The 22,343-nt window shown below is 39.1% G+C and overlaps 1 protein-coding gene across 2 annotated transcripts in view; it reads right to left on the reverse strand.

Annotated features, from left to right (window-relative positions):
- Nucleotides 1-2,816: 2,816 nt before the first annotated feature.
- The window catches only part of NAA25 (N-alpha-acetyltransferase 25, NatB auxiliary subunit), a 63,780-nt gene continuing 44,253 nt past the window's right edge, over nt 2,817-22,343 (reverse strand). Inside the window, exons 18-24 of one of the 2 annotated variants that reach the window (XM_037133467.2) lie at nt 21,758-22,001; nt 20,329-20,452; nt 19,269-19,334; nt 17,555-17,652; nt 16,061-16,171; nt 10,053-10,199; nt 2,817-5,672 (exon numbers count right to left, since the gene is read on the reverse strand). In XM_037133467.2, the coding sequence (XP_036989362.2) occupies nt 5,550-5,672; nt 10,053-10,199; nt 16,061-16,171; nt 17,555-17,652; nt 19,269-19,334; nt 20,329-20,452; nt 21,758-22,001 (913 nt within the window). In that variant the 3' untranslated portion in view covers nt 2,817-5,549. The other variant, XM_053669775.1, reaches the window with a different exon arrangement.

A 22,343-nucleotide genomic window follows, 5' to 3' on the forward strand; every position in this document is an offset into this window, starting at 1 on the left:
AAAATAGTTTTTGTTCCCTCCCCCTTTTTTTAAACCAGATTGATATTAAAAGTCACTGGAAACAATAAATACAGGAAAGCCCACAGGTTAAATTGGACAGGACAAAAACATCTGTGGCAGCTTAGGTGAACAGTTCAGCTCCGTAAAACGTGCTCAACCTAAAGGCCTGCCCATAGCCAGCATAACTACTCAACATTTTTTAAGGAAAAACATTTTTCATAATTTTTCTTAGATTTTACTTACCTTTTTTTAGAGAGAGGGGGATGGAGAGAGAAAGAGAGAGAAACATCGAACTGTTGCCTCTCACAAGCCCTCAACTGGGGACCTGGCCCCAGGCTCGTGCCCTGAGTGGGAATGGCACCGGCGACCCAGGAATGGTACAGGCTGGCACTCAACTGAGTCACACCAGCCAGAACAGTACCCAACATTTGACAAAAGAATATACAGGGGCATGTAAAAGCAGACTTACAGTTTCGAGGGTGTGAAAGTTTACTCTTGTATTATTATTTACTAGTACTTGTATTACAACTGTACACCTACTTTTTCTCACCACTGTATATATTTGGCCCAACAATTACAGTATTTCCCCTACTCCTTATCTCAATTCTAAATGAAAAATTTGGGAGACCTTTTTGGATGCTTCTCATTGGTAAACTTACTTTAGCTGTTCTAGGGTGGTGGGTTTTTTGTTTTTGGGGTTTTTTTTTCAGAGAGGGAAACATTGTTCCGCCTATTTATGCATTCATTCATTGGTTGATTCTTGTATGTGCCCTGACTGGGGATTGAGCCCACCACTTTGGCACACTGAGACGATGCTCTAACCAACAGAGCTACCTGGCCAGGTCTAGCTTTTTGTTATCTATCTAAAGTAGTCATTTTCATAGAACTAAGTATTCCCTGTCTTATGGAAATTAGAGTAAGACAAATGGCAGGTAGGGAAAAAACTACATGTTTCCACCACCCCCGCATGAGAGTCTAAGCTGATTTGCACATGCCACACAAAATTCAGTCTTCTTTGACACCTAGGTCAAATGGGTTCCTTCTACTTCTTAGCATCTAATTAAATAATATTGTGGCTCAGATGCTACTAATCTGTAATGAAGGCTATGGACTGGTTTCCCAGAATCAAACAAGTATCTGTGACAATTCTGAGGGAAGTTCCAAATAACCTGAAGCAAATGAGACCCTGGATCCAACATGAACAATCCTATGCTAAGGGACTTGCAAGTTATCTCAAGTATTGCCAAGTATAATTTTAATTTACAAATAGTCCTTGGTAATTGGTGCCACAAAAATGTTAGCATTAGAATTGCATCAGGAAAGACTGACTATTCAGTAGAGAACGAAGCTAGAATGGGAATTTGAACGTAACCGTCGAGACAAAGAGTGTGAGGTGGTGCGTGTATGTGGGGGGAGGGTTGGGATGTTGGCTCGTTTCATCAGTTCTTGAGTTTGAATCTCATTCAACCCCTATACCCCGCTGGGTGGTCTTAACTTGTAACCTCATAGGCAATAACTTCTCCCTATGTAGAATAGGACATTACCTGGGACCCATTTACTGGGATATGTGGAAGCTTGAGGTTACAAAAAAGCTGTGCACTGCTCAAGTTGAGACTTCTTTAGTTAACCCCCAAATGATTTTTGCATTGGCTCCCAGTGGCATACCCTCCTGCGTCAAGCAGCAACGGCATCTAAAAAACGAGGAATGTGTAAAAATGTTACCCTGAGCCCACCTTTTGGGGAAATTAAAGATGGCGGTGAGGTAATATCCAAGTACCCACCTTTTTGCTATAGGAACATAACGCTGGGATGAAAGCAGGCAAACACTGACTTCTCAGGGCTCAAAGAAGCGCACTTAATAATCACAGTGCAGAAAAACAGTTCTTTCCACTGTACTGTCAGCGTGGCTGAATAAACCTGGCCTTGGCCTGTGGAGTCATATACTCTTGGATAAGTTGCGTCACCAGCCTTTTCTTCACCCCCCCGCCCCGCCCGTTAGCTTCCCACCAAATTTAGAAATCTCAGTCCTTCCCCTGGCTTCAGAGTCCTTACTGCTCTGATCCCACTCTCTCTCTCAATCCCTACCTCTCTCTTCCTAGGACTTTCCTTAAGTCCCAGCCACTTGAGCCATTTTTTTTTTCCAGTCACTGGGACAACCTTAGCTTTTTCCAGCCCTGGGGCCTTTGACCTTGTGTTCCTTTTTCCAGGGCTGACTCTTCCTCACTCAGGTCAGATGGCAGCACTCAAAGCATCCTCTCATGACCCAGTTTCCCACATACTCTGAGTTATTTTATTAAACAGAACTTAATTACAAGCTAATATTTATTGTCACTTTGCTCACCTTGGCCACTAACTAAGGATATAGGGTCTCATTTACCATTTATATCAGCAGAGCCTAAAATGGAATGTGGCACATACTAAAATGAGTAGTCTCTCTCTCTCTCTCTCTCTCTCTCTCTCTATATATATATATATATATATATAGAATTATTAAATGCCAGCATGCAAGGTACTGCTTTTAAACAAAAAGACTAATGGCCTTGGGATATAAATACTAAATTCACAAATACTACAATTTAGCGGAGGAATGTAACACTCAATACAAAATTCAGGTGAATAATACCATTTAAAAGGTAGCTTCTAGGAATCTGAATAATGAACCAGGTAGAAATAAATGCAAGCTTAAAAGTATCTATATAAATTAACCCATCCAGTTTAAAGATTTGCTATACTTATTCTGAAGGAAGAATGTATACTTCCCATTTTAATAAACCACATCAAATAAGTAGGAAGAGTTTCAATAACAAGGCCATACATACACTGAAACCCCTTTTTATATTAAAAGTTAAAATGAAAGACAAATCCAGATTAAACATAGTGATTGCAAAATATAATGCAATTTTGAACAATTAAAATTATGAAAATATACAAAATCGATGGGCAACACAGCTAGGCATTTGTACATTTTTCATTATTTGGAGAACACTAAAAATTTCTCTACCTTATATCCACATCAGATAAATGATTTAAAACAAATGTTTGCTTTGGAGAGTCTTAACTTAGGATCTCAGTAGTATAAAAAGCAGTAATTTTTCAGTCTGTAAACAGTAGTTGTGTTTTTCTCCTTTCCTTTTTTTTTAAATAGCAATTTACCACACAAAAACAAAACAAAAACCCACACAATCCAAAAACAGCAGCAGCAGCAGCAATGGGTTATTTGAGAATTCTCTTCAAATACCAATGACATACGATTGCTGGAGGGTGCTTTTTACTCGTGTAAGAATATATATATATATACATATATATATATATTTTAACTATACACAATTTATAGTGCATGACAGTTTCCAAAAGAACAGATTAATAAAAGATATTGGCCATTTCTGCATAATTTCATTCTTTGTACAATTTTCTCAAAAAGTAAGAGGTTGGATCTAATTGAAATGCTACATTTAGCAGGAATATCAGCAAGTAACAAAGGAAGAATTACCTCGACGTAACACTGTCCCTAAAACCCACCTTTTGCACTTTTAGTAGAGGTCCCAGATGCCCCTGGGCAAGAGACCAGTCCGGTGGACCACTGGTGTCACACACTGTCTCTGAGGACCAAGGCCAGCCCACCAAGCAAGCACATGCTACACTGATCGCGGTCAGCTGAAGACTTGTTTACAGAGCATTTCTATTTTTATGTACAGTATCTGTGGACATTCAAAGGAACATCATTTCGAGAACACATGCCACACACACATACCCCATCCCATACACACAAAATCCCATCTAAACAGGCCACAGTTCTATGAAATTATGATACGCTGTCATTAAATTACATTTGGAATCAACCAGAATTCTCAATTCATCCTGTTCATCAGTTCTTCCTCTGGGGATGGGGTGTGACAGCTGTGGCTGCCAATTTACAATGAAAACCATTTTTTTAAATTACTTAATGGACTAGGATTTCCAACAAGTCTTATTTTAAGACAGTAATGTAATTTTCTTTAAAATTTCCTTTGAAGTTTAAACAATTATTGATCACCCTATTAAATTGTATTGTAAGTCTAAGAAAGTCAAGACGAGGAAACAAAATACAATTGCTTTGCGTACAGAACCTTCCCAAGCTCTTCTGGTTGCTTTTGCAAGAAAAAAGTATCACATTTCAGTAGAGAAGTAAGTTTAAGGTCTTCAAAACCAATCCTCCACCAGATGCTTGAATTTCTTCATCAGATTCATTTCTTTGCTCTTACAAAATTACTAACTTGAATAGTAGATGGGTAACAAAGACCAAAAACAGAAGCGCAGATTCAAACAAAAACACGTTATCAAAGCAAATGTATAAACTGTACCATTCTCAAGAGCAAGGTTCATCTTTTCTGTCAGACTTACTTCAGAAGCCACGGCCTTAGGGGCTCCAGGTGAACTAGTAAACACCACCCTGGTAGAATTCTCAAGCTTGAAGTAAACTGAACCTCCAAATCAACGGGTAACATTTCTTTCGCCAGCCTAAAACTTAAAACCTAGGTTAAGTCCGTAATATACATCCCTTCTTTCCTTCCTTCCCAAACCCCCCACTTAAAAAAAAAACCCAAAACTTTTATATCTTTATTTTCAAGCATATATATATATATGTATATATACACACATACACACACATATGCTTGAAAATATATACATGTAAAAGCATATCATATATATATGTATCTCACAAAACCAATGACATTGGTATTCCACTTGCCTGCATAAATATGAACTTCTCTTCTTGAAAGTGATCCCCATTTTTCCCGAATGGATGAAAGACAGCGAGCTAGCCCTCAGCAGGCTTATTCTAGGTGGTCTGTGCTGCCTTCCCCTCCACACAGCGGTGCCTAACAGAAGCCTGTCTGTGATCTAACCCTCCTGGAGCAGGATGGGGATGTCTGGGCTGTTAGGACTAAGCAGGAAAAGGAGCGCCTGTGGTTGCCTGAGGGTGCCTTTCAGTGGCTGGTGCTTATGCCAAACTTCATCTGAGGCCCTTTGGGTACCTGCCTTGGGTTCTGTGGGAGGCCAGTAGCTGAGCAAGCCTCAACACTAAACTGCCAATGTGGAAAGAGGGCCTGCTCCCAGTCTTGGTCCCCCTCTGCTTCTCCTTGCTGTGTCCTAATGCTCAAGGACCAGACCAAACGTCCTTGGCTGCTGTAACGGTGCGGCCATTCAGCTGCTCTGAGGTCGGTGATTTACGCTTAACTCCTACTGCTGCTTTTGAAGGACCCCCCCACCAGAGGTCTCTGGTGGCAGCAGGGCAGAAGAAAAGCGGGGTTCTCTTGTGGCTGCCATATGCACATGAACATGTATAAAAAGTGGTCAAACCCAGATGAGGGTCCTGCTTCCGGTCTATATACAATAATTTAATCAGTTGTATACATTTAATACCTAAAAAATTAATTCACGATCAAAGTCCTTCATGCACATTATGAGGAAGTTCTGGATTAAAATGGTGCTCAACCAGATGTAGATGTTGCCTGGAAAGATGATATCATTTTCCACTGCGGTCATCAGTGCGCATGTTTCCCACTTCCTTAAATTTTTAGTTTCTTTGTGGTCTCAAGTCTTTTTTTCAGCAGCTCCCCAATTTCCAGAAGTGAGTGCAGATAACTGCTCTGCACCTTCCCTTGCACAGTCTTTGAAAACTTTCTCTCCTCCTACAAAGGAGACAAGAATTAATGGTCCTGCTCAGAACACAATGCCCCCAGATTCCAGTTCTGCAGACACAAAGTCAGCATTACCTTTGGCCCCACTGAAAGCTCCATCAGAATAGGGTGAGTCATTTTTAATTTCATAAAATTCAAAGGCTAAAGCTCATTATAGATATATATTTTTCCATGTGACTTTTCACTGAGACGGTTTCTTTAGTAATACTATTCTTTCAAGTAACCTTTATTATAAGTTATATAAAGCCAAAAAACTGATATTTCCAATTAGAAGGTAACACCATAAAAAGTAGGAAATTATTACCAGTTTGGACATAAAATCACTCATTTGTTATGAGCTATACACAAAGGGGAAAATTTGAGATTTCTGATTATTAGTTTCATCAGAAAAAAATAGTAGAAATTTATTATGAATTTGGACACATCACAGCCACTTTTTAAAGGCATCAAGTTTACCATTATTGTCTTTTTTAGTTACATTAACAGGTCTCCCCCTCCATACTGAGAAGCCCATGGGTCCCAGAGGCCAAATAACTAAACAAGACCAGAGCTTTCCCAAGCCTACTCAAATATGAGTTGCACATCTGCTGCTCATCGAACCGGTGGTGGAGACCACAAAAAAATAGAGGGCTGGCGTGTTCAAACAGAGAGAGGAGGCTGACGGAGAACTGGTTTGGTCTGCATGAAGCTGGCAGTGTTCCAAAGCCTAGAAGAAACCAAGTAAGCACATCTTATGACCCAACAGTATTGCCTGAGATCTCATCTACCTCAAAAATACAAACATGCGTAAGAAAGTATGTACAAATACATTACACTCAGTACTCTACGTAAAAGCAAATTATGAAAACAAATGTCCAGGGGCTGTGGTGTATTTGTATTTTGAATACTGAACAGCTGTTTAAGGAACAAGGTTGACCTACATGCATTAGTCTGAACAGACCTCTTGAATATAAGGGTGAGTGAAAAAAAGCCACGCTTCAGGATAAAACCAAATATATTGTTTACTTTTAGAAACAGATAGTAGAGCACATTACAAATTTATATTAAAACCAGATGTTTTTTTAATGATACAAATAACACTGTAGGTTTTCTTCGTGAGCATCAATGGGAAAAATTAAAAGGTCCTGGCGCACATCCAGTCTCAGGGGCTATATCCCTGGGGAGGAAAGCAGGGGGCCAGGACTCGAAGTGGTAGCCCTCAGGCCTTATTTATGGTGTTTCAAGTTTAGAAAGGAAGGAAGGAAGGAAAGAAGTAACCTGAAGGAAACTGAAGAGTTTTTTTTAAACTCAAAAGTCAAGCACCCAGCACCACACGAATCCTGTATTTGATGGCTGGTGCTGCTCAGTGTGTGTGCACACACGGGCGGGTGCACACGAAGTTTAACAAAAGTAGGGAGTAAAAAGAGTAGGCAGTAAAAGGCCATTATTATTTTATTTAATCCTCACTATAATCCTAACAAGTAGGTAGTACTATGATTCTCATTTTACAGACAAAGAGATTGCAGCCCAAAGGTTTAGTGTCTTTCCCAAGGTCAAAAGAGGAGAGGCCCACAACGCCTGAAAACTCTAGAGTAGCCCCAAGTGAAGGGTAACCTCTAGAACACTCAAGAGAGAAATCTTATTCCTCATTTCAGGAGGCAGACAGATCTGTGAAGAACCACCACTCACAGCCTCCATCCACAGCAGAGGTGTGGTGCCTGTTGCCTTCTCACCCGACAGTCCTTGCCACATACCATGTGTTTGGGCTCTGCCAACAACTGACTCACTCGTGGTGCCCCATGCAATTCACTTATTCACTTCCGGGCTTCCATGCTTGCGTCTGCCTCCTCCTGTTTGGAACCCCTTTAACCCATTCTTGCCTGGTGAGAACTTAGTCCTCAAACGTCCCTCCCCTAGTTAGACTTTCAGACTAGCTCAGATTCTTGCGCCCATGTTGTATCTCCAGATGAACTGGTATCCCTCTACAGCCAGGTCTTTGACCACTGTATTTCTACAAGCCCTCAGCCCAATGATAGCGTGCTCAATAAATCTGTATCTACTTATTAGAAATCTCAAAGAGACCCAGCAAAAACCAACTATACAAAGCAATGTGACATTCGTTCAAGTGTGCAATCTTTAAGATTTTTCCTTAAAGAATAAGTACTGTAATTTTCAGTTCTTGTTTTTCTATAGTATTCAGGAAAGGGGATATGAGTTTCAAATACACAATGAGTTGGATTTGGTCTAAGAAGTAAAAAGTTACAACTATAAATTACCAGATTTCTTTACATGTAAAAGTGTTCCAAAAGAACCAGCAAGTGTCTCTCAGGTGGGAGGCAGAAGGTGAGAACCCTACCTGGGATGCGCCTACCTCTCTAGCATTCAGTTACTAAGCCCTGACTGGTTCGCAACTGCCTGGAAGTCGTGAAGGCTAGTGGCAGATACAAATGTACTTATTACAGGAACGGATCAGGGAGAGGTGGGGATGGTTCTGGGTGACTGAACGGGGACTGAATTGAGGCTGAGAACCAGGAGGTACTATTCTCTATTTTCTGATTCTCTTGAAACAAACAAATGTTTGTACGTAGAGATAATGGAATGTTATCAGATAATTTTAAAAAATAAGGTACATAATTATTCATACACGATCTCCTACAGACTAAGTACAAAAAAGCAAGACAAAACAATGTGTATAGGATGCTATCACTTGTATTTAAAGGCAAGAGGTGGGGGAGGGAAACAGACATAATATGCTTGTAGATGACTTATCTAACTCAGGAAGAGTTCGATGGAAAACTGCTGATTATAGCAGCTCCTTCTTGGAAACAAAACTAACCAGGGAGAAGGTTAGAGTAGGAGGGAGACCTTTCGCTGTATTCTTTCTTTATTACCCTTTGAATTTTTTTTTTACCATGGGCATATTTTACTTTCAATATTTTACTTTAAACAAAGGCTTAAAAAAAGAAGACAAAAATACTGAAGAATTAAACAATTCATCAATTAGTACTTCTAAATCACCACTGAAATCTACACTGATTCTAATATACATGGAAAGTTGCTGAATATACAGTTAAAACCGGGCTATTTACCAGGCTAAAAGCAAACTTCTGGTTTACCATCTCAGTCTGCTTTCTCCCTTCAGTCTTCGGCGCGTCCGAAGCCCCCACCCACACCTGCAGGAAGCCCTCCCACCCACTGTGTGTCAGGCTTTACGAAAGCGGAGCTGGCAGCCTCTTGCAGCTAGTGGCCTAACAAGGCTCCTTCCTGTCCCTTTCCTGGGAAAGTCTGGGGCTGGGTGCCGGCTGCCCTTCGATTCCGGGATGGGTTCCCTCACAGGTTCAGGTCAGAGAACACTCGAGGGCAGGGTTCCCTCAACATCAGACTTCCATCACTGGAGCACCCCCTAGAAATGCGGGGTGCCACCACTGTCCTTCTGGCCTCTATCAAAACCCTAAACCTACTCCAGGCTGGTGAATGTTAACTCACCTGACACCTTTAAATCTTCAATTATTTCAGACTGAAAACTTCATGTTTTAATTTTTTTAAATAATCCACATTTGAAAGGCAAGACTTTACAGAGATTTTGCTAACAGAATTTAAAAAATATTTTATTTATTTTTAGAGAGAGGGGAAGGGAAGGAGAAAGAGTGGGAGAGAAACATCAGTGTGTGGTTGCCTGTCCTGTGTCCCCTACTGGGGAACTGGCCCGCAACCCAGGCATGCGCCCTGACTGGGAATCGAACCAGTGACTCTTTGCTTCACAGGCCCATGCTCAATCCACTGAGCTACAAACAGCCAGGGCTGCTAACAGAATTTTAAGAAACCAGCCTAAAATAACTATCAGGAAAAATGTGATGACTTCTACGTTTGACTCTATACTTGGTTCCATTCCTTTTTCGGCTAGCTTGCTCCAGCCTAATTATTTATGACATAATTATTCTGATGTCCAGCATCTCTCCTTTTTCAAGTAATAACCACTAGGGTGGCAAAGAAGCCAGCCAGCCCAGTAGCAGGTAAATTCTCACTCAAGGAGACTGTCCCTGGATTGCAAAAATATATCTGGTTTCCTCTGTTCCTCAAAACAGGGACAGTGCTAACTCTATTTCTCACCAATTCATCATTAGTTTTCATGGTAAAAGAACAACCCCCATAATGTACAGAAAAAAGGGCTGGGCTGGGCCAGGGGGTGGGGGCAACAGGGTAGAAATAAAGGAGCAGAGGAACACACCATTCCCCCCCGCCCCGCAACACAACAAACTGCTATTGCAGGCACCGTCTAATCACAACTCCTGTAAGGGGAGGACAATAAATTGAAAATTATCGTGGCCTTGTGATAAGGATAAGAACATGTGTTTTCACATGGCTTATTACTGATCGCCTACATTCTCTTACCAGTGAGAGAGAAGTGTCTTCTAGAATAAGTTCTTCAAGTTTAAGTGCAATTAGATGAGTTTCAAGCCCTTTAATATGATCCACAACATTGGAAATTAAAGTCTGAAGCCCAGTAACATAGTCTTGAAAACTGGTAAAGACAGGTGGCTGAAAAAAAGATTTTTAAAAAGTTGAAAGATTATCAAACACATTTCCCGTGCTTACATCAAATAAGCTATACTAACAGATTCCACACCAGAGCCTTACATAACGCTATTAACAGTCATAGGGGTATTACTGTTCTGGGTATTAACAGTCTCTAAAACCATGGTAAATTTAATTGCCAGCAAATAATGCTAACTCAGCAACAATGACTTGAGCATTTTTTAAAATGGGATTTCAGTTCACCCTGGGAAATTACAGGCGAAAGACCGATAGCAAAGTATCTTGGTTGGTCATTGTTCAACTCCAGGCTGAGAGCCTTCCAGAATAACACCCGAGGTGATGAGAGGAGCCAAGGGGTTACTTCTTCTCTCTCTGTCTTTGAGATCCCCCCTAATGCTAATAACCGAAACAGAATAGTCTAAGTTCTAACAGAAAAATCATGGGTGACTGCAGCTAAGAGAATTCTGAAAAGGGTAGTTAAGGGGGAGTTGCCCTAAAAGATATCAGAGTGCATTATGCTTACATTAAATCCAGAGGGTACTGGCATATAACTAAATTGACAAAGTAAAAATAAACAAGTCCAAGACAGACTGAAAAATGTAAGAGAATTTGAATGGTAGCATCTCAAAACAGTGATTTCAAGTGGATAAACGGTACTGAGATAATCAGTTACACATTTCTGACATACAAAATAGTAAATACCAAAATTAATTCCAGATAGATTAAATATTTTTTTCAAAAAATCCAGCCCTGGCGGGTGTAGCTCAGTGGATTGAGCGCAGGCCTGCGAACCAAAGGATCGCAGTTCGATTCCCAGTCAGGGTACATGCTTGGGCTGCGGGCCAGTTCCCAGCAGGGGATGCACGAAAGGCAACCATACATTCATGTCTCTCTCCCACTCTCCTTCCCTTCCCCTCTAAAGATAAATAAATAAAATCTTAAAAAAAAAAAACTTCAAGGGGTAATAGAGACTAAAAAAAAAAAGTTAATTGTAGGATTGAAAAAAAATCCATTAAAATCCCAGAAGAAAATTTAGGGAATAACTTCTGCAATCACAAATTGGAAGTTTCTTTGTAAATATTATACTAAGTTAGGAACCATTGTTTTAAAATCTTTTTTAAAAATTACTATAATGACAAAAAAAAAACCACCCAAGTTAAAAGACTAATGACAACCTGGAAAAAACTGAAGCATCTATGACAGAGAACTAACAACACTATTATGTTGAGAGCCCAACAGCTCACACTATAGCAACAGGAAAAATATTGCTACCACCACAGGAAACCTGGGCAAAATCAGAACACAAAATAGAGCAAAGAAATCCTAGCAACATGATACAATTAAAAAAAAAAAGATAACTATACGAAAACTAACCAATCAAGTAATAAGGCCAGCTGTTCACTCAAGAAGTCTTCTTTGAAGGTTCATTATCAACACAATTTTTAAAAATGCAAATCAGAAAAAAAGGAACAGCACTGTTTACCTATCAGATGGGTAAGGATACACTCAGCGCTACTTGGGAATGTAAAGATGTACACGCATAGTAATGTCAGATCAAAGAGATATCGTAAGAAAAACACGTCATACATTCCTCTTTGTGTATGTGTCCATATTTTAATAGCATAATTTACAATATGTAAAAAATTAGAACCAAATATCCATCAAACCATTAAAGTAATGAGAAACATACATATTTGCTGAAATGAGACGTCCAACAGATCCTATTAAATGAAAAACCAACAAAAAAGGAAGTTGCAGAAGCTGCAGAACTCCATTCTGCTTTGTCTGCAGTGGCTGTCACTGGGCAGGGGGAATATGGGCGATCTTCACATTATTTACACCCTTAGGTTACTTTGATAATCATAAAAATAGGTAAGCTACTTTTATTTTTGGAAACTAGAAAGCAACAACTACAAACCCCACAAAATCCAAATACCAGAAAGCTTTTTACAAGTTCTGGGAGTGTAGGCTTGCATCAGCAGAGAGAACCGAAGCACCTCTGATCTACTTTCCAACTTTGCACTCACTAGTGCTAAATTCTCTTCAACGCAGAAGAGATGAGGTCCCTTCAGTTAGTCTCTCGTCCCGGTCTAAGCATACTTTGTTTTTAAATGAATGCTAACACCCAACACAGGGTCAGATCTAAAGAATTCCTGAATTTGTTATTCCTGAATCGTTACTGAATCGTGCAGGAAATCAACATTAATATTAAAACCATCAACATTTTCAAATAACAGTGGTTAATAATTATTTTGCTATAATGATAGCAAAAAATGATAGGATAAATCCAAATATTAATAAGACAGCATATCATGTATAGAATAAATCCTAAATAACTTTCCTTAAAAACATACAAATTAGGTAAATGTTTCACACATTCAAAACTCAATTTAAAACAATAAAGATGAGAGGAAACTCCAAAATCAAATCCAAGCAGAAATAAAAGAACTTTATTTACATCCCACTAATAACATAACCTCGGTTTTTAATTCCAGCGCTTTCCCAGAGTACCTCAGCTGTCTACACTCACTGGAACATATATATATATATATATATATTTTAATACCTGAAAATGCTAGGTGAAACACATTCCAAGCCAACTGCAAAAAAATTTGAACTTTATTAATGGGTTTGTTATTGGAACTGGACTAATTCTAAAACTATTTGGAATTAGTTTATTGTTAAATAGCAAATGAAGAAACATTTTGCTGCTGTTGGGAAACAGGGTTCTCACTCTGTGAAAAGGAAGCTACAGACGTGGAATGAGAGAAGGGAGGGAGGGAAGAACAGTGATGCTGGACTGGAGTGGAGGTATCAGTCGGAATGAATTATTTAAAACTGTGTGTGGAATAGTTCTAGGACTTCCGCCAAGATGGAGGTATAGGTGGATGTGCCGTGCCTTCTCACACAACCAAGTTTAGGGACAACTAAATATTAGCATCAGAAAACACAACCAGAACACGGAAGACTGAACTTTTCGGAAGTCCGCTAACAACAAATTCTTCAGCCCGACCGGTAAGGGGCGAAACCGGCGTCTGGTGAGGAGTTGCAAAGGAGGGCTCGGTCGGACCGGGCGCGGAATCCAGACGCGCGAATCCAGTCGCACGGGTTCCAAACCCAGGATTGGACCTAGTGAGCGACCGTGGAGGAGACAGTGGGGAGGCGGTGCAGCGTGTTGACTGCGGTTGCCTGATTGCGCGCGAGCGAGGGGGCGGGGGGCGATAGAGGGGGCCGCCATTTCCCCGCTCTGACCACGCCCCCACATACAGCGTCACAACCCAGCGACCTGGGAGTCCAAGGCGCCGCTTCTCACACTTAAAGGGCCAGAACAGACCAAAAATGTCGCAGGAAGACCTCAAAGCCCCAGAGATAAATCTAAGCAACGAAGAAATAGCAAAACTCTCAGACGCACAGTTTAAAACACTGGTCATCAGCTTCCTCACAGATCTGGTTGATTATAGCCACAAATTAGAGAAACATATGAAGGCTAAATTAAGGGAAATGAATGGAATTCCACAGGAAACCCATAGAGATGAAAAGGAAACTGGGACTCAAATCAATGGAGTGGACCAGAAGAAAGCAAATAATGGCCAAACAGAAAAGAGTCAAGGAGCAAGAATTCAAAGAAATGAGGAGAGTCTTAGGAACCTCCAGGACATCTTTAAACGCTCCAACATCCGAATTATAGGGGTACCAGAAGGGGGGAAAGACACAACCACCAGTGGAAAAATTATTTGAACAAATAATAAAAGAAAATTTCCCCAATCTGGCAAAGGAAATAGACTTCCAAGAAATCCAAGAAGCCCAGAGAGTACCAAAAAAGTTGGACTCAAGAAGAAACACACCAAGGCATATCATAATTACATTAGCCAAAATTAAAATGAAGGAGAGAATCCTAGAAGCAGCAAGAGCTAAGGGGACAATCACCTACAAAGGAGTCCCCATCAGACTGTCAGCGGATTTCTCAAGAGACCTTACAGGCAAGAAGGGGCTGGAAAGAAATATTCCAAGTCATGAAATCTAAAGACCTACAACCAAGATTGCTCTACCCAGCAAAACTTTCATTTAGAATGGAAGGACAGATAAGGTGCTTCTCAGATAAGACCAAATTCAAGGAGTTCATCATCACCAAGCCCTTACTATATGAAATGTTAAAGGGACTTATCTAAGGAAAAGAAGTTAAAGAAACATGAACAGTGAAAGAACAACAAGCTCACAGTTATTAACAACCACACCTAAAACGAAAGCAAACTAAAAGAACAGCTAGATTAGGAGTGGAAATATAGAAATGAAGATCTCAAGGAGGGTTAGCAACAGGGGAGTGGGAGGAGGAGATGGGGGGAGAAGGTACAGAAAATAAGTAGCATAGACAGTAGATAGAAAATAGATGGGGGGGCAAGAATAGCATGGGAAATATAGAACCTAAAGGACTTGAGACACATGGACATAAACTAAAGGGGGGTAATGGTGGGGATGGGGGGGCAGGGTGGAGGGGAATGAAGGGGGGAATAGAACAACTGTTAACAGCATAATCAATTTAAAAATAAATAAATAAATAAATAAATAAATAAACAAAAATAAATAAAACTGTGTGTGTTGGTGTGGATAATAAATTTCCTCTTTCTCTATTGATATAAACTAGAAATTATGACACCTCTTAGCAATTACTACCCCTAACACCTAGATTTGGTTTTGAAGTACATTCCCCATGAAGGAACCAGGGTCCCTTGAAAAAAATGTCTCGGTTCAGCTCAGTGGGAATGTACAAAGTGCTTGGATCGTTTTTGCTGTTCCAAAATATAAGGGCTTAAAAGCAGATGAGGACGTGGTCAGGGACAGAAACCAGCTTCAAGTGACTCTTACAAGCCAAATTTGGACATCCAAAAGAAAATGATGACAAAGGATTATAAGGTAAATTTAAAAAAGAGTGAGTCCATAGTGATCCTCAAATAGATGGTAATATTAAAAATATACAAATATATGCATATCTATAGATAATGCCATCTAATAAAAATAATAGATTGACAGAATTTTTAAAAACCACCATTGTGAAAGCATCAATGTAGTGATAACTCATGCAAGTTAAACTAACAACAGACACTAAATCCAGTGGGTGAAAAGCTGGTGGAAACCAAGATGTTTATTGTCAAAGCATCATCCCATAGATTACTTATTAATTAAAGGGGGGAAGGATCCTTTACAATAAAAACACCCAGTACACTTCCTTTATCAAATAATGAAGTCTGAAACATCACAACATTAGTGCCTCTTGATTTAATTTGCTGAAAAAGGCACAATATCTATGTTTAATCTAAACCTGAGGAAATTATTAGCCCAATCTAGACTGTAGGACATTCTAACTAAATCCTAGCTAGACTCTTCAACAATAAAGAAAAAACAACAGGCTAAGGAAGTATCAGATTTAAAAAATGTCAGATCCTTAGTAGAATTATAGTATTTTGAAAAAGGCTATAAGGGATGTAATTATTGTACCAATATTAAATTTCTTGGGTACTGTGGTTTTTGTAGGAGACTGCCCCTGCTTATCCTGTTTTGTTAAATATTATGAAGTCTGTACTTTTCTTTCAAATGGTTCAACAAACTAAGGCAAGGAGAGGGGAGAATGAGAGAGAAAGAAAACAAATGTAGCAAATGGTTAACAAGTGGTGAGCCGAGGAAAGGACATTCGGGTGTCATTATATTGCGTCTTTCAGCTTCCCTATGGGTGTGTAACTTAAAAAAAGTGCTGGGGAGAGAAAATAAATGCAGATAGGATTGTAAGGTCTCTTACAACACACGGGAAAACAGTAAAAAGAGAACGCAGCATGCAGCCCGATTATTACTCGTCTTTTCTCTGTTATTACCATTATGATGCTGGTTTCTTTTTTCTTCTTTTTCTTTTTCTGTAAATTTAATTTGTATGGTCTCAGGACACTTTCACAGTAACTGGACACCCAAAGGATAATAGAAAGAGTCTGAAAAAGAAAAAAATTGCAAATTCATGAGTAAGGATTACACTCAAGGCAACTATCTGGAACAGTTAAACATAATGGACTAAACAAGAAGTGGACAGTTCTTTTGAACAAATCCCTTCATTTTTCTCCTCTAACTCCCCACTCTCTAATTTCTATGATTGACAAACTCATCCAGGCCTTTCTCATCTCCCACTTAGAATACTCTTAACAGCTTAAATCTTTCTTCAGGTTTTCCCAGCTGTAAACCCATCATCCACTGGATCCACCTTCCTTTCTCTTCTCTACAGGAAGTGGGATCTATTAACACCCTTTTCACTCAAGTGAGAAGTACCAATTCCTAAACTGTAAAGGAACTGTAAATTCCTATTGTAGGTTCTTTACAATAGGTCTCTTCCCACCCACCTGTCCAGCCAGGTAAGATACTACCTTACCTGCCAACCTTAATTGAAATATATATGGAGAATCTCCCCAGTTGGTCAACAAATTTCCTCTGTATTAAGTTAGGTGTTTAATGTTTATATGTCTTCTCCTACGCTACAGTGTATGCATGTACATATACATGCCGTTGTTTATTTTTCATTCATTCAGTGTATCTGAGGCACTCACAATGTACCAGTCACCAGAACAGAGAATACTGCCCTCCTGAAGCTTACAGACTAGGAGGGGAAGAAAAGTAAATAAACATGCCACAGAAATTAAAGAAAAGGTAATGGATTATGAGTGTTTGTGATCCTTTTCCTTTTTTCTGCTAAAAAGGAGGAGAGTTTTGCTATTTATCAGATCCTGGACCCTCCTTCATAATGCAGAATCTCAATAATTAGAGTATAGCAACAACAAATCAAAGAAGCTGGAGGAATTAATTTAAACTAAATAACAGGTGAGTCAAAAAGGAAAATGAACAGAAAACATCTAGATCTGAAGTTGATCAGATCTTTAAAGATGAGTAAAGCAAATTTCAAGTTTACCTAAGCATTTGGAATGAAATCTTGGTATTCTTGGAAGGAGTTGGCTTAGAAAAAGACAAATTGTTTTTCAGTTAACAAAAGTCAGGGGTGAGGGATTAAGTTATAGGTATATGGTACTTAATATCTCTTTAGTTTTGAAAAATTAATCCTGCCCTGGCTGGTGTGACTCAGTGGATTGAGTGCCAGCCTGCAAACCAAGGGGTTGCTGGTTTGATTCCCAGCCAGGGTGCACGCCTGGGTTGTGGGCCAGGTCCCCAGTGTGGGGTGCATGGTAGGCGACCACACACTGATGTTTCTCTTCTTTTCTCTCTCTCTCCCTTCCCCTCTAAATATAAATAAATATTTTTTTAAATGGAAAAAAATAATCTTGCATACAATTAAGAAAAATCTAGTTTTTCAGGAAGGAAACAAAACCTACCTCACCAAAGAAGACTAGATTTTCTAAGCGAGTAGGGTGTGTTTTCAAGTTACCATCTTTAACTTCTAATAGGTCGCCTTTGCATTTACTGAAGACATCTGAAAACAGAAATATTTCATGGTTTTATACAGCTTTTTATACAGCTCAATGTTATTTTTGGGAATACAATGCACAATCTACTAAAGAATAAGCAAATATAAAAACTTAATCCAGAAAGCCTCCCCTCACAAACAATAAACCCAACACCAAAGAATATCTATCTGTGTTGAGTTCTTTAAAAAGCCACATGACTATTGTTCAACTGTCTTCAAAACATAAAAGGTAGCTTTAGAAATTCCATATTCTAGGGTCTAAGCCTTTACTGTGTCCAACAGGACACAATACAATTAAGACTCCAAGTAAGTGATTTAGAAGAACTTGTGCCATCAAGGACTGTAAGACTAACGTACATGGTAGAAATGTACCTTCGTAACAAATACCACATCTAATTCTCATGATCACCATTATCTTTTAATTATCATTCTTCATTACAGCAATAAAAGACTGTTCAGAATCCTGAACAGAAAGACCCTAAGAGATTTAAAATGGTTATTTGTATCCTTTTATCAAATAATTCCTTTTCTAGGAATTTAATAACAAGAAAATTATCAAATAAGTACCCCAAAACTTATGTCCCGAGATGTTCAGTTCAGTGTTGTTATAATTATACATTATAGATATTGCTACAAATAACTCAAGTGTATAATATGTATCCAATGGGGGGATATATAAATTTGGTACATTGATATAAGACCAATGAATGGAGTGTGTGTGTGGGCATGTGTGTACAGATGACCAAGATTATATGTATATAAATAACTGACATGGTAAGATGTCCAAGGCAGTAAGAAATTACAGTCAGCCCTGGCAGGTGTGGCTCAGTTGATTGAGCACTGCCCTGCAAACTTGTGGGTTCAATGGCCTGTCAGGGCACATTGTCTGGACTGCACGCAGGCACCTGGGTGGGAGTGTGTGAGCTGGGTTCCCAGCTGGGGGTACGTGAGAGGGAAATGATCCATGTTCCTCTCCTTCTTTCTCCCCCACTTCCCCTCTCTCTGAAAATAAATTAATTAATTAAAACTTTAGAAAAAGTATAGTTAGAAAAACACGTATTATTCCTGTTGATATGTTAAAAATAATCACTACTATGTATTTCCATATAGTCTGGGTGGCATCTACAGACTCCAAAGCATCCACAGTTCTTACTTACCTCTGAGGGAAAGGGTCTGGGAAAGGGGAAAAGACCACACACACTTGTTACTGTTTTATGATAGGTAGCTACTATTTTGTAATCAAAACTTTTTATGATTAAAAACAATTCTTTAAACATATCAGGCCCTGGCTGGTGTAGCTCAGTGGATTGAGCGCGGGCCTGCGAACCAGACAATCGCGGTTCGATTCCCAGCCAGGACACATACCAGAGGTTGCAGGCGTGTTCCCTGCAGGCCAGTTCCCAGCAGGGGATGCGCGAAAGGCAACCTACATTGATGTTTCTCTCCCTCTCTCCTTCCCTTCCCCTCTAAAGATAAATAAATAAAATCTAAAAAATAATAATAAATAAAAAAAATAAACATATCAAAAGTATGCAATACTTTCAAATCTTCCTACAAGTTTCAATTTTTTTAAATGAACTATTATCAGATACAGAAGGGGAATCCACAATAAGATCGCTTACCTTTTAACTGTTGTAATAAAGACTTAAAACTATTCTCTACTCGCTCCTGGATCTCCATTGTATCATCTAAAATTGGGGGGAAAAAAAAACAGTGAAAAACATTCATTTTTTTTCAGCAAGCTTAATACCTTCACATGACAAAAACATTGTCTTTTCTCTTAAGAGCCGTAGGCATCTAAATTCCATTACAAAGAGGCAGAGAGAGAGATGAAAGAAAGGAAAGGAAACAGTAAAAAAAAAAAAAAGGAAAGAGAAAAAGAAAAGTATTAATTACCTTCTTTTCTACCTAAAATTCTCTAGGAGGACTAGAAATCTATGTTTCAAATACTCTCTAAGTGATGGGATGTACAAACCTTATGATTTAGAAGGAAAAAAAGACACAATCTGTAGGATATTTGTGATTATCACTGGATTGAAAGCTTAGAAAAAAACTCTCCTCCACAAAGCCAAGGGCTTCATTTTTTTTTTTTAAGATTTTATTTATTTATTTTTAGAGAGAGGGGAAGGGGTGGAGAAAGACAGGGAGAGAAACATGGATGTGAGAGAGAAATACCGATCGCCTCTCACACGCCCCCAAGAGAGGGCCAAACTCGCAACCGGGCACGTGCCTTGGTCTGGACAGAATCCGCTGCCTTTCACATTGTGGGACAAGACCCAACCAACTGAGCCATAATGGCCAGGGCAGAGAACCCAATCTGAGGTCTAACACTATTTTAAATCAAGAATTTGTTTCTTCAAATTTTGAACCTAATAAGATTTCAAATATGGAAAAGACTTAAATTTAAACTTCTAAAACATTACTTTGTAACCTTTGAATGTACTTTCTTGTATGTTAAACCTAATAAAGACTTCAAATGTGAAAAATACTTTAACTTACAAAATATTACTTTGTATCTTTTAAATATACTTTCTTGTATATTGAACCAGAACAGTTTCCAGCTTCCATCTCCTCCAAATATTTCCAAATAACAAGTTTAGATATTCTGTTGCATTTACTAAGTGTAATGTTGCAATGACAAAGACCCAGTAAATGAATACACTCGTGTAAATATGCACTTACCTAAACCATTGGTATCCAGCTCATAAATATCACTAACAAGATAAAAAGAACTGGTCTGACACTGAGAACAGCCTGAGTTAAAGAATCCACCCATTCTGCTAGGCACAGGACCAAGGAAAGGATACTGAAAAAGAAAGGAAAAAAGTAATGTTCTTTAACTTCATCTAAATTCATACAAAATAAGAAAACAAAGGACTAGAACTACTGGATAAAAATCTATCTTAGTGAATAACTTGCAACCACTGACCAGAGAACCACAGTAATCTCCCTCCCCACCATCCACAGGAGATACACATTCGAAGACCCCACTGGATGCCTGAGACTGGATCGTACCAAACCCTATATACCCCATCTTTTACTGTACATGTATACCTATGATAAAGTTTAATTTATAAATTAGGCAAGAGATTAACAACAATAACTAAAATAAAGTAGAACAATTGTAACAATATACCATAATGACAGTTAAACGAATGCGGTCACTCGTTTCAGGGGACTCGTTACTGAAGAGTCTTCGTATGAGCTCAGTGCTTTCTGGAACAACATGCTGCCAGCAATCAAAACATGCGTTTTGTTCATGTCTTCCACCCGTAAATGTAATGCCTTTCCCACCTTAACTAAGTACTTATTACACACTGTGGCCATAACTTTTAACAGTTTGAGGTACAAAAGAAAAACAGCACAAATTTTCTTTGTCCTTCTTTACATGAAGATTTGTTTCTACTGTAGATCTCAGCAACCTTCGATTTTTCCTTTCCTTATTAAACTGAGAACTTTCACCTTGTCACTTTATGGCTTCTCTTTGACACATCCAAATTGCCGGCATCACTTCTCTTGTGCTTTGGGCCATTGTGAAGTAAAATAAAGGTGACTCCAATATTCTGACACCTGAGACAACTACTAAGTGACTAAAGGGCAGGTCATGTACACAGCGTGGAGTGCTGGACAGAGGGATGGCTCGTGCTCCAGGCAGGACGGGGTGGGACAGAACAGGAAGGGTGAGATTTCATCGTGTTACTCAGAACAGCAAGCAATTTAAAACTTACAAAGTGTTTAATTCTGGAAATTCCCATTTAGTATTTCAGACTGTAGTTGACTTCAGGTAGCCAACTGTAACCATGGAAAGCGGTTACCATGAATTTTTTTAAACAGGAACTAAAACAGTAACTAAATCATTATAGTGAAAACAGACAGCTATTAAAAATTTGCCACCACAAAAAGTAAGCTATTTTGCTTTTCCTCACTCTCCAATGTGGGTATTAAGCCAGCCTCTGCAACTCCCCAAGTCTGTAATATTTGCCTTTTCCCTGCAGTTACCCTAAACTGGGTAAGAATACTGCTCTTTACTATTGATTCACCCCAAATACCTATGTTTAAGACAGTCATAGATTACTGTGGCTTTGATTAAAAAAATACATTTTGATGATACCTGAACTTCCTTATCAATAAATCGCTTTCCTGTCTCCAGGGCCACCTCCAGCTGTTGAAGGAGCAAACGAAGAATATCAATCCTGGAGGACACGCCATTCTCAGTGGTCTTCTCGGTGTTCTCTGGCTCCATAGGGTGGCTCAGACTTGGAAGGCCACTGATCAGCCTCAGTGTTAAGGAACGAATTCTTAACCACATAGTCTCCTCCTCCAAAGAAAGTTTCTTATGTTCTTCAGAAACATCCCTTTAAAAAAAATCCCCAAACCATCCCTTTTACTCAATGTTTTTGCCTTTAAATCTCTCAAAGTTCACTTTCATTAGACAAGATGCCTTTGAATGGTTCCGGCTTTCATCTACTAGCTCAATGATCTTAAACTCAAATCATCCAAGTCTACATTTTGATATCCACAAATGGGAGTGGCAACCTACTTAACAGTCCATTTTTCCCCCTTAAGTGAAACTTTTCTGATGATAAAATACATGATATAAAACTTTCAAATGACAGAAAAGTAAAAACTAGGAAAACATTCCCTGAGAATCAAGCACCCACCATATTAACAAGGCTTTATAGATCCTTTCAGATTTT

This window comes from Artibeus jamaicensis, unplaced genomic scaffold (genome assembly GCF_021234435.1).
Source record: "Artibeus jamaicensis isolate MK-2021 breed Jamaican fruit bat unplaced genomic scaffold, CSHL_Jam_final contig_525, whole genome shotgun sequence".
Lineage (NCBI taxonomy): Eukaryota > Metazoa > Chordata > Mammalia > Chiroptera > Phyllostomidae > Artibeus > Artibeus jamaicensis.